The 12,915-nt window shown below is 42.5% G+C and overlaps 1 protein-coding gene across 17 annotated transcripts in view; it reads right to left on the bottom strand.

Annotated features, from left to right (window-relative positions):
• ADGRL3 (adhesion G protein-coupled receptor L3) overlaps positions 1-12,915 on the bottom strand; it is a gene marked incomplete at both ends in the record, with an annotated part of 303,667 nt that overhangs the window by 83,519 nt on the left and 207,233 nt on the right. For 9 of the 17 annotated variants that reach the window (XM_079534782.1, XM_079534783.1, XM_079534785.1 and 6 more), the window contains 3 exons: positions 2,349-2,534; positions 9,021-9,124; positions 10,460-10,765. In XM_079534782.1, coding sequence (XP_079390908.1) covers positions 2,349-2,534; positions 9,021-9,124; positions 10,460-10,765 — 596 coding nt within the window. The remainder of the gene's footprint in view (positions 1-2,348; positions 2,535-9,020; positions 9,125-10,459; positions 10,766-12,915) is intronic. The other 8 variants (XM_079534772.1, XM_079534784.1, XM_079534781.1 and 5 more) reach the window with 1 other exon arrangement.

The raw sequence follows: 12,915 nt of genomic DNA, 5'->3' as shown, positions 1-12,915 counted from the left end.
CAATACAACAATTATTACCTTAATTAAGCCTGATCCAGTGGAAAGCATGAAGCTTTTAGTGACAAGAAAGTGACTCCTGAAAGATGATGGCTTTTAAAAACTCTGATTATGCAAGTTTATTTCAATTCATTGTACATCAGCTTGTACAAAAAAAAAAAAAAAAAAAAAAAGACAAAAGCAAAAGAGCACAGGTGACTACTTTCAGATGGAGCATGAAGGCAAATCCCCAGCACATTTCCTTTAATGATTGAAAGAATATTTAATGGCTAGTGCTCACTTTATTTCTCCTTTCTGACCAAACAACACTAACTAAAACTCCTTGCAAATGTCTTTTTCCCCTTTTTTTTTTTTTTTTTGGAAATAGTCTTGATCAGCGAAGGGGAAAAAGGAGCAGTAACTCTGCTGCCTTTTGTTTGCCCAATACTACTTCCAAGCCAAATTCATGCATTCTTAAATGAACACAGAACAGTTGCTCTTCTAAAGAATTAAGTGGGGAATGAGAGCAAGTAAATTACCGAACCTGTCATTTGGATCACTGATTCGCGTCGCTGTTTTGCAGGACTCCACACGGCCCAGAATTTTAATGTGGAGTGCAATTGATTTGTATAAGCTGCTTGTGCAAAGCTGATGGTGGATGAAAAACCTGCAAAGGGAACCACAGGAGTGACAGCAGAGCTGAGTGGCTCTGCCTCACCGAACCTGTCAGTCCCCTTGGTTACTCCCACCCGTCACCAAGACACAGCCCCATTTTGTATCATCGGAGTGAACAGCAGGAGGTGGGATTTAAAAGATGAAAAATATGTGCTTGCAAAGCTGAAGTGACAAAATGTTGGGTGTGGCTAGGGCATATTCAGAAGAGCAAGCAGACTACAATCATGAAACCTGTTAGTATGTGACATTAATTGCTGGTTTTACCTCATATTGTCAGATATCACAATAATTTCAAACAAAACCATGGTTTGATTATAACAGAAATGTTATGCTGATGTAACAGTTAATACAATTATTTCTGACACGGTTATAAAATAGCCGGAAGCAGCATTAATTACAAGCATCAGGATAACCCAATTCACAGCACATGCAAAGCACATGATATGCAGGACGTCTTCAGTTCCCACGCAGCTGTAATCTTAAACAATCCTGAAGCCCTTCACACTTAAAAGAGAATATGTCAACAGTAATATCTTACAACAAAAAGACAATGTTACTTCTCTGAAAAATATGTCTCTTCTGAAGACACGGAAGAAATTTCAAGCTTAGCTGGGATTGTTTTTTCCCTGTATAACCTCACAATCAAATTCTCTTTACACTTACATGGATGCCAGGACTGTCAGAGCCAGCTACATTGCTAACAGCAAAATTTGGGATCTTTTTTTAAGTAGGTGGCCAATAGAGCCGTATGCTGGTAGCCACAAGGTTCAGTTGGTCGCTGTTCTGATGACAGGCCTGCACAGTGCACTGCCTGAATTTCAAGTAAGTCTTATCCCATGTGTTTACATGAGATTCTGCGATGAAGAGGGCCCTGGACCAAGGAAACCCTACATTTAAATATATTCCTGCAGACTCCACAGCCTGTATTTTCTCCCACGACTGGCAACTTCTAGTGCCTTTAATATGTAGCAAGTACACTTAACTCTGGCAGAGGGCAAAGAAACCACAGAGTCATCATGTAGAAAAGTATTTCTGGGCTACATGATAGGCAGTCATTTCAAAGGCCCTCTAATACCAAGTTGTCTTCAGCACCTCAGATGTAAATATGCTGACATCCTATGTTTCTTTGATAAATGTATCTCAAATGTAAATAAATTTTTGCTTGCTTTTATTTGTTTATGTTTATGCATAGTAGTGCCCATTTGAACTTCACATTCAGCATTTTTTGATGTTAAACAATGAAAAATCAAAAATCAGACTCTGCATTTTGAGTATTAAAAATTCAGATTTTCTGTTTTGTATTACTCAGACAGATTCAGTATTGGAAACGCTACACAAAATGCTGGTTTCAGTCACACTGGCACAAATCCACATTAATTGCCATGGTATCGCTTGACTTATTCTCATACTGAGCTATGAGCGCTGAGACCATGACAAAGTACCTGGAATTTATCCATCTACACATCTAAGGGTATACATTTCCCAGCACCAACAGAACACTCGGCATTTACAACTGTTTCATTTTTCAACAGAAAAAAATACACTGTAAACAAAAACTGCCAGGTACTTTTGTCTACTAAGAAAGAAATCACTGCCTTCAAATGGCACCTGTTCAGAAAGAGATTTCTAATAGCTCTCCAGGATCAGCCAAATCTTTCTCCAGCCTCTCGTCCCTTCCCCAGGACCTTTGTTCTTACCTTATTCAAGCTGCGTGCAGCACTGTCCTTCCCACCTGGCGTCAGGTTTCGGAGCTGCACATCAAGCAGGTTCACCAGCTGAACCATGGCAGACACGGAGTACGTGATGTCACCAGCATACAAGTGGTTTCTGGTGTGCTCTGCAAGCTCTCGGGCAATATTGGCAGCCATCTCTCCTGACTTCATCTGCAATGGAGAAAGCAGGATAGAAGGTTGACCCTTAGCACTTAGTCTGACATTAATCTAGTCTTCTCAGCCTCACAGGTGTAACTGAGTCAGTTCCGTGCAAAGCAATGCTCTCAGGAAGGAAACATGTATATAGACTCTCCTGTCAAGAAAGAGCTGATTCTGATCCCAGAAGATTATTTGATAGGGAATAGGTAATTTCTGTTACAACTCCCACACAAAAAAAGTTTGTTGCAAAAGGAACAAAAATAGATGACACAGCGCAGATGAACAGGAGAAAAAATACTGTCAATTCCCATTACATGGATTTATTAATTAGGCACTAGCTTAACACTTACCACTTGCACACAGGAGATGTACTCCTCACCACAATGGCTGCTACTTCTGTAATAAGCCTAGTGATTCTTAGCTTAAAAGCATATTAACTCAGGAACAAAAGGCTTAAGGCTTCAAACAAAGGCCTGTAGGAAGGGAAAATCAAGTATGCTGTTTGGCTGTATTTCCTACTAAAAGATTTTTATTGCCTAATTGAGTCATAAAATTAATGAATCACCTGTAGTGGAATTCACTGCATAATTATTTGGGAAGTTCTTTTTTTTCTTTTTTCTTTTTTTTTTTTTTAATTCAAGGTTTATCACTTTTTTACTGGCTCTGTATTGCTCTCCTATCCTTCTGCACCTTTCTTGTGCCACAAGGACTTGGGGTAGGGCAACTGGTCCTATGGCCTTTCTATAAGCAATTCACCACAGAAGTACTATTGCAACTTTCTGATCCTCTTCATTATATACTACTCTGATCTGGAATGCATATCCATGGGGAATATGTCAGGCATAAAGAGAAGTTACACAGGATGACATTTAAATGAAGCTCCCACTTCTTTGTCAGGCTCAATGACCAACTCTACTGTGTTCTTCACATGAAATTTCCAATTGTTTCATCTTCTAACAGTCAGAAATCAGATATCTATCTTCCTCTCTCAATTTCTGGTGCTTATTATAAAAACAGGATTCTAGGGAAATACTGCAGGCAGAGCTTCTACCTCTCAGTAAATCAATTAGCTCAGTTATAAATGAATAACTTACTTCCATCAATTTGACAGCAACAGCCCATCTGATTTAATGAGATCTAACTGAAGATGTTCATATGCTCATCTTCGGAGAATTAAACCATATGATGACATAGATAAGACAAATAGAGGAGATAATGTGGTGTTCTTCCCAATAGAGCAATGATAACATATATTCAAAAACTGAATTATTTCTTCCTTATTACACACAAAGCAAATACCATAGAAACCAGATCGTATCCTTATAGCTGCCTGTTTTCCTAAGCAGCTGAAGAAAGCCACGTGTCAGCATAGAGGCTAATTTTTTACCTCCTCTGTTGGTACCCAGCACATTAAAGAATAGCTCCATCAAATTCCCTTATGTAAAGAAATCAACTTCAAGATTTTCCTGCAATTTGTCCCTGAAGCTTAACGTGTATCATGACAAACAATGTTTTTGTAAACCTTACAGAAAATTGCAGAAGTGCAAGTGCTTTTACTCAAAAAAACCTGCTACTCACATTTGATGTTTACCTTTTCTCTTGGATGCATCTTTGCAGACTGGCCTATTCAAAAATAATTGCTCAGCTGCTACAAAGGCAAGCCCAAGAGCGTTCTTTTTCTTGGAACAAGGCTCTTCTACTGAACAGCAAGTTATCACTGCTCCTACCTGTCTGCAAAAACAACGTGGGCTGATCATTAATAGACTCCTTTCCTTTTATCTTACACTGATCACCAGTTCTAAAAACAACGTTGAAGAATTCTTGTTTGACCAAATAAAAACCCCAAAATTGAAGAAAGACCTGAGAAAAGGCACATTAATACTCAACATTTATCAAGACTTGGGTCACAAACTCATTTCAAGCACTCAAATTTTCTGACGCATCTTTGGAGAGTGTGTCTGGTTGAGTAACTAATGACCTATATCCTGGCACCACCACTTATTTCCAGACTTCTTTCTCAGTGTCACTCAGAAGCAGCAGCTACAAGCCCCCACAACAGAGCTGAGACATTTTTTCCATCTTGCCTGTGAGTATATTGCAAAGAGTACACAATATGATGGCCATATGACATGGTAATGCCAGCTTCCCTCATTCTTTTGGGAGCTTCATGTGGAAGCTCTCTGTGCAGTGTTCTCCATGCAGTTTTGACACAGTCACCACCATCCACAGGAAGTGGCAACAATCCTACAAGGTTCTTAGAGGGTGAAGTTGCCACTGTGAGGCAGGCATGAAGTAAAGAAAAATGCACAAGTAACTGAGTTTTCTGCTGCAAGACTGAAGAAAAATAAATGAAGTAAAAATACTGCATCTCTTTCTGACTTGAATCTTTTTTTTTTTTTCCCTGCATAGACTGTTAAAAAATTGAAAAAAAAATAAAAACAAGCAGCAAAAAGTGGATTGTGGGATAAAAGAAAGCATTCTGTTCAAATCAAATCTAATTTCTGGTTGTTCTGGGTGATTTTTAGCTTTTTTGCAAACTGCTTAAATCTTGTCTTGGAATGCTAATTTGAAGGAAAGAATGCTTTTCCTGTCAAAATCCAAACACACAAAACAGATTCCTCTGTCTCTGTTGTAAATTGCTCCCCCTCCTTCATTTGAGCATGCTGGCAGGTTTCCATCCAGACTTACAAATGAACATCGACACACCTGAAACTGCACTGCGCAACACTTGCTAACATTTTCCTAGTTTGCATTACTATCTCTCTTATTCTTACAACTGAAATGACTGTGAAGTAATAGTTGTTAGATAGGGCATAAATTCTTGCCTGCTTCATATACTCAAAGAAGAGAATTTGTAATAGTAGCCGTAAAGCAGTGGAATAGGTTGCCCAGAGATGTGGTGGAGACACTCAAAGTCAGGCTGGATGGGGCTCTGAGCACCCTGATGTAGCTGTAGGCGTCCCTGTTTCCCAGATGGCCTTTTAAGAGTCCCTTGCAACTGAAATGATTCTACGAATTATAGAGTTTTGTTTGGAAAGACTAACAACTCTCCTGTAGCATGTTTGCTGCTTCATTCCTACCTTTCTCAGAGGCAATCAACTGTAGAAGAGGTCAATAGAATAAAAATGGGGGAAATGACAAAGAACAATTTATGAAAGAAAATTCAGAGGAAATAAAAGATGCTGGGGAAGACAGCAAGTGTGACGAAACTTCAGTGCCAAAAATATTTTCCTGCAGCCTGGGGCTAACAGTGATATAAAGGGATGGTATGAAAGTCTGAATGAGGATTTTTAAACCAGTGGCTCACAGCTCCAACGACCACAGAGCTGATGTCATTTTCTGAAGGGACAAACATCTGACAGGTTTCATCGGGCACCACCAGCTGCTAGCATGGGGCTATAGGACAGCTTTCAATACTGCAAAGACTTCGTGGCCATTTTGTTTCCCTAGCAGAGATTTCAACATGCACATGATCATTCATGCAATACAGTCAGAGCACATCTACCACCTTTCTTCTGAAAAAGAAAATGCCGTTCCACTCAACTTTGCTTTTTTCCTTTTCTTGGATGATACCTAAGGATATAACTGACACGTTACAAATGCTGGCTGTCCAACAAAGAGGTGTATGGCTGTTCTCTCCAGAGCACAACAGATCTAGAGAACAGTGAAAAACTGTATTTGAAACTATATTCAAACAACTTTCAGGAATCTGCATTTAACATCCCATTACTAATTTGCCAGCTGCAGCATCTGCTGCTTCAAGTACACTATAATGCACTGAACACAAACTGGCAGAAGCAATCTGGATGTAGAATTGCACTGCGGTATCGTTAGGACTTTGCCTTCACCTGGATACTCCTGGAGGATGTAACACTTTTTATTCTACTGGAGAGGTTATTCTCTCTTTCAGAGCGTCAAAATTGAGCCTAGTGGGGCCTCTCTCCCACACGAATCACCCTCAACTGAAAGCTGCAGCAAGGAAAAGACATTTTCAGGCATATCACATACTGCGCAAAGGCCAGTACTGATGAAAGCAAGAGGTAAAACAAACAGGCTAAGGCTGAACGTATGACCTCATGATTAGAACGATGCAATGTATCCAAAGCTGACCTTTTTGCTTCCTTTTACTGCTTCAGTCTAGAAATAACCCACACAGCAGTGCATAATTCAATAGCGCTGGCAAGTTTATTCTCCTGCTACGTTACGAGGGCATGGTAGGCACCAACAATAAAGTTAAAGTAAATGTCAAGGGGGCAATGAATTGCTGAAGCGGACATTTGTTCTGATCTTCCATCAAGCACAATAACTCTAATGGAAGCTAACAGAGAGTTGTAAAACCTAATACTATGATGCAAGCAGGCAAAAACCCAATGTACAGTCTGAGCACAGCAGGAAAAAGAAAAGAAGCAAGTAACAATCCTTACTTTACTATAGATACATGAAAGCAAGTATGGCATTCCCCTGCCATTCATTCCGGTTTGGCTGAAAGTGAATCCCATCATCCTTCTTCCTGAGCAGTTTGGACCCAGCAGGTTGCAGTAAGAATTTCTGAGGCATACAGCAGACAAGAATGAAGACACAGTGGGTACGTATAAATCTTGACTGCCTAAGTGTTTCTACTCATTTTGTATGTAGTGCTATGATTACAGAGGCAGTGGGATGGGTGACCAGGGAGGATCTGAGAGCTGGGGACAAAGGAGAGCTCAGCTGCAGGTGACAGACATACCCTACCTCCATTGCATGGCTGGCTTACTGCTTCCTCCAGCTGGCCTCACAGGATCCAGAAGGGGAGCTGGCTTTGCCCTGGAGGAAGAAGGCTCCTTTATCAGCTTTAGAGAACCAAAGGAGCACGTTCAGGGCAGTGGTATCCTGCCCATAGTGGGGAAGTGTGAAACCTGACTCTAAGCACAACTGTGATTTAAAGCTCCTCACTCGCGCAGGGATACGCGTGGCCATTGGCTATTTCACAAGTAATTTGAAATCCAGCTTTCCATAGTGGTTAGGCCACATGGTCTCAAGATCCCAGCCACTCAGGCACAAAAAGGTTAGATGCAGAGCAGTCTGTCAGACACCCCTTGTCTTCCCACCAACTTGTGAAAGGTTTCCAAAGTTGAACATAGCTAAATTCCTCCGGAAAAAAAATACTTTCTTCCTCCTCCACCCTACACCCCCGCAAAAAAAACAACAACAACAAAAAAACCAGTCCCAAGTTGTGGCCTGCTGGGCTGGGCATCTCTGAAAACCTGGCTCTTCAATTTTAGCCTGCTTTGAAAGAGCATAACAAATTAAATGGGGCTCATTTGTTACGCAAATGATAGCTGTGGTTTCAAATAAAGTAAGCCTAACCTTGATGGAAATTTCATCAGTGCAGGCTATTATTTCCCTCTGCTAATGGCTAATGGCCTAGCCATCTTCACTGAGCAGCAAGAGGTCTCCCAGCCGCCAGGGTGAATTATGACTGGAGTAAGCAATATTAACCCCTCCAGGATAAGTACGTGGGTCATAAAACAAGAACTGCACAGCTGCTAATGGCAGCAAAGGCAGTCTTTATTAATCAGCTAGCCTGAGCATGTGGCAGGAGAGCTGCCCACTCTCCTGTGCGGGACAAAAGCACCAGGAAGTACCAGGGGCTTCCTAACAGCTGTTCTGTGTCACTGTAGCTTTGCCTTAATTTATGTCTTTCCCTCATTTTGGGGAGGCACGGGTATAAATACAGACGAAGTGGGATGGGATTGACTGGGGGTGTCAATGCTAGTTATTCACAGGTTGTTGAGCCTCAGCTAAGATAGGAGATGGGGAGGAGAAAGACAAACGGGCTCATCTGTAAGGTCACCTGTTCACCAGTGAGCACAAGTGCTCCTGGAGTGCAGTGCTGCTACTGTGCTGCAGCGCAGCTAGCCTGCAACACTGGGACTTTCTTGCTCCTGCTAAAGGAGCAAATAAATCTACACAAATTGCTATAATAAGGATTCAGCCCACAGACTCTGTGGCGTAAACACACATCTGGTCTCTGTTTGTAATGAAATCAGCTGAAAGCACCACTGTGCATTAATAACAAAAATGTTCAACATATTGCTACCAAATAAGCTCTGCTTGTCTTGAACTTCCATTGTCACATGTTAATGCACTTTTAACAGTGATAAATGATGAAGTGCTACAAAACATTCATCAAGGGACTTAGGAGTAAAAAGTAACACATTACTGCAGTGTTATTTTCTATTCTACTAGTCCTTTTACAATTGGGAGAAAAGTTAAGAACAAAAAGTCAGTAGCACAATGCAAACATTTCATACTGAGCTTGCCTTTCTTCAGTACAGATTTCTCAGCTACAGGATTTATCCTGCACTGCATGGAAGGAGAAAATCCTTGGGGATGCCTGCAGAGGAAAGTTTCCTTTTGCAATAAATTGGCATTTTCATATGCCCACCCACCACCTCCTCCTCCCTCTTCTCGCCACAAACAAGAACTGCACACAGACTCAGTTGGGGAAGGTTTTACCTTCTGAGTGATGTGGTTGATCCAGGGAGAAGAGCAGTTGCTGAGATCTGGTCCCTGGGGCTCCCAGATTCCATCTGGTGCAAGACACCGGAAAGTTGCAACACCTGGAAAAGGAAAGCCACTGTGTTCAGTGTTACTGATCACATACTCGACTTCATCAGATAAAGACTATGGACAGAGGGCTTTGCTTCAGGTCAGGCGGGATAAGTTCCCAGGCAGTAAGAAAGTGAAGCTGGATCTCAATCACTGAGCCAGCATCCCAAGTGCTGGCCAAGCCATTTTGCCTGCCCTGCCCCACCACTAATGTCTCAGGATCAGATCACAAGCTTCTACTTCCTTGTCCCCTGATGTTTTATGAATATTTTACTGCTCTGGATCTTCATTAAACCATTTGGGTGGAAAAAATAAAAAACTTTAAGTGCTATAAATGCTAAGATTAATGCTGAGTTTTATCATCCATCCCTGACCATCAAGATAGACATCAGAGGAGAGTTTTGTCTGGCATGAGCCTCCCAGATCCCAGCTGCAAAAGACAGTAAAGAGTTTCGGGACAAAGAGAAACACATCCAAAATGGTGCAGTTAAAGACTTCTAAAAAACAAGAAAGCAGAAAGCCAGTACACAGATGAAAGACTCTGCATCCTGTAAAGCGTTCTGCCCTGCAGAGCCAAACTTTTCAACAGGGGAGTGAATTACATTCTAGGTCTGATGGCAGTGCCGATTAAAACCAGCGAGGGTTTGCTGATGCCTTCAAAGGGAGTGGGAAGAGGCCCACTGCTAACGTACCACAGCTTTTAACAAATGACATGAATCACTGAAAACAGAGATCAGAAAGGCTTATTGCCTACTCCAAACCGTCAACAAGCTGGGTCTGTTCTTTTTTATTTTCTTAGCTATTTTCGTGCAGTCCTTTGCTCTTCTACTCAGAAAATAGCTCTCTGCATCCAACCTTCATTTTCCCTTTCTATCATTTTCCCTTCTTGCAGTTTCAGTTCAGACTACCTCTTCCTCTCTCTGGGAACCACACGATACCTTTTTACCAAGCAGGGCTGAGTAAAAACATTCTTTACGTACTCTCACCACTGACGTCTTTCTATGCCTCTTATATTTGAGGTACATTTTATCACCCTGATCTCACTGAATTCAAGAGAGAGTCAGAATTTGAATACACAGGTGTGAATGGCTCTCCAGGGCAGTGGAGTGGAGAATTAATAGTCTCCTCTGCAAGCCAGATCCCTCCAGCCCTTATTTTCAGGCAATTTCCTCCATCTTCCGATTTCTTCCTGGCAAGCAAGTTTTCAGGGCATGACATCAAGACTAGCTTGAAAAATAAGTTCTTTTTGAAAACAGCATTTGTTAAAATAGGGTAAACTAAAACCATATGCCAAAGCCCATTGTTCAGTCAACTGTGCTCTGATGTCCCCTTAACCCTTCACTCACCTATCGAGCCCATGGGACATGGTTGCTTTGCCATTTGGCCCTGCCGGGTCCGAGACCACATAATATCACGGGCTTCCATAGGGTCGCAGCTCTCGGCACCAGCTGGGGGCAGCTGGGAGGAGGCGGGTGGGAGGTGCGTGGTCATCTCATCAGGAACATCAGCCATGGGTGAGGGCATGCTGGTGCTCCTGTTCCTTCTACCCAAAGCTGAGGTGGTGGTGGGGCGGCCAGTGCTGCTGGTGGCCATTCGTGGTGTGGTGCTGGCAGTGGTGCTCACCGGGCCCAGTGCCCCTGATGTTGATACCCCTGAAACAGAGCCAGAGCAAATTAAAGACAGGGAGGAGAAAAGGGAGACAGTGTGCACCCAAGCTTTGACCCATCCAGAGTGGCCTGCTGGCTATAGAAGGAGCTACAATTAGAGCAGTGCTTGCTGCCTTTAAGAGGGACACAGCTAGGGAAGTATATAGGGGAGTACTGACTCCCAGTGCAAAAATGATTTTTCAAAAGCACTAGCATCTGATAAAAATAAAGCAGAATTTCATGCCCTCTCCATTTTTCTTTCTGACATTTTAATGTAAAAATCTTATTTTCTGTCTTTTAGGGAGCATTTAGCACAGAAGCGCTTTTAATTTTCTATTTTTGTTGTTGAAAGCCCAGCTGGTTTGATCAGGAAAATACAATAAAAAAGCTCTGCACCACAAACCCATCTCCTAAAATATGAAGAATGGCAGCAGAAGGAAGGATGAACACAGGACACTCTCTGGAGTAAGTTGCTCATTTTCTCCCTCATGCCTTGCTGCCCAGTCCTGACACCGTGCTCAGCCCCTCAAGCAGCAGGCTGTGTGGCAGCACAAAGGCACACAGTAACCCAGCTACATCCTCAGGGGTGTAATCCTCAGAGGCTATTTCATTTAAACAGGCTGGGCATCTGGCAGCAAGAGGTGGAAAACTTGCTTTTGAAATGTCTTTTGAAACTTGTCCTGCACCCTGCCACAGCTGTGCTAAGTGTGGTAAACGCTGAAGATTTTGTCTCCTAATTAGACCAAGGTCTTGACACTGGTTGCAGATTTGCGTGGACTTCTTTATCTCTTGCCCTGAAACTTCAGGTGGGAAAAAGAAGTCAGGCTCCCTCCAATTGTCCTACCATGTGCCCCCATACCCAGCTCATATAGGATGCTGCTTCTCCCATCTCCCAGAGATAAGTGTCCTCCTGCTTCCCTTAACATAACACTTCTACTCCCACCAAATACTAGACTTTCACAACTGTCCCACCAATCTCCCCAGCAGTATAGGCACAGCAAGCCAAAGGAGAACCTATGGATAGCAATCCTCCTTGTCTGATACCAGTCCCCCTCAAATTTCCATGCCACAACAGCTCCTTAATATCCCATCTCTCCCTGCAGCCAAAAGTCTCTCAGTGACACAAGCCGTTTCACATCCAGCAAAAGGAATCTGAGTTTTTATATTAAAGACAGCCATGTGTGAATGCCAGCCTAGCCAGAAATTAAAATTAAATGTGAGAATCACCCTGTTGCCCTGAGCACCAACCCTCCAGCTACTCAGCTGTGTGAGCAGGCTCAGTGTGCGAGCTCCCGAGAGCCGAGACCTTTTCTTTTAGCTCTGATGAAGCAGACCATGCTCACTATTAATGCCATATTAGTTATTAATGTATAATGATATTGCTGTCACTGGAGTTCAGGTAAATGTTCGTTCAAGTCAACCTATTTAAAGCACAGAGATGCTTGCCTCTAGTGTAGAACAGGAATTTTTCCATGTGAAAGTATTTCTTTTTCTGTGTGATTTAAGTAATTTGCCTGTGCAAAGACCAGTTCTTCTGCCCCAGGAGAATCAATAATGTGGCAGCTGAAGCACACGCTTGCTCTGGTTGTAGTTTCAGTCCAACTCCAAGAAATTCTTTACACAGACTCTAAGTCAGAAGCATAATAAAAGTAATTTTCTGATGGACCAGTATTGTTGCTCAAGAAAGCATTCAAATTAAAAATTCCAGCTCTGTGATTGTTTTGGAAAATGAGATTATCTTCTTGCCCAGCCTCCAAAAAGGCAACTGGTAGTGCTGTAGGCACTAAGTCAGCTGAAGATGGGGACACACGTTAAGGAGCCCAATCCAATTCCTGGACTCCCATGCCATGGGCTTTAGTGCTGCTCTTTTTGTGCTGCCATAGCAGCACATCAGATGCCTGCACACCAATTCCTTGTTCTTCACTTTCAGGTTAGCTGTGGTCATGTGGGATTGGCCTGACTTGGGTTACGGGCCCTGGCAGTAGACTTGTGCCTGTCAGCACAGGAGGCTGCGGTTTGTGCACATGCGTGCATATACGTGCACACGGCTTGCTCAAGGTTTTGGGAAATGTTGACATTTCAGCAGTCACAAAGCTCGTTCATCAAAATTTTCAGCTTTCTCCTACCACCTCCTTTCTACCGGGTTTGAATCAATT

This window comes from Tetrao urogallus, assembly GCF_951394365.1.
Source record: "Tetrao urogallus genome assembly, chromosome: 4".
Lineage (NCBI taxonomy): Eukaryota > Metazoa > Chordata > Aves > Galliformes > Phasianidae > Tetrao > Tetrao urogallus.
Note: the sequence above shows the minus strand (reverse complement) of the source record. Positions and strands in the feature narration are given on the sequence as shown.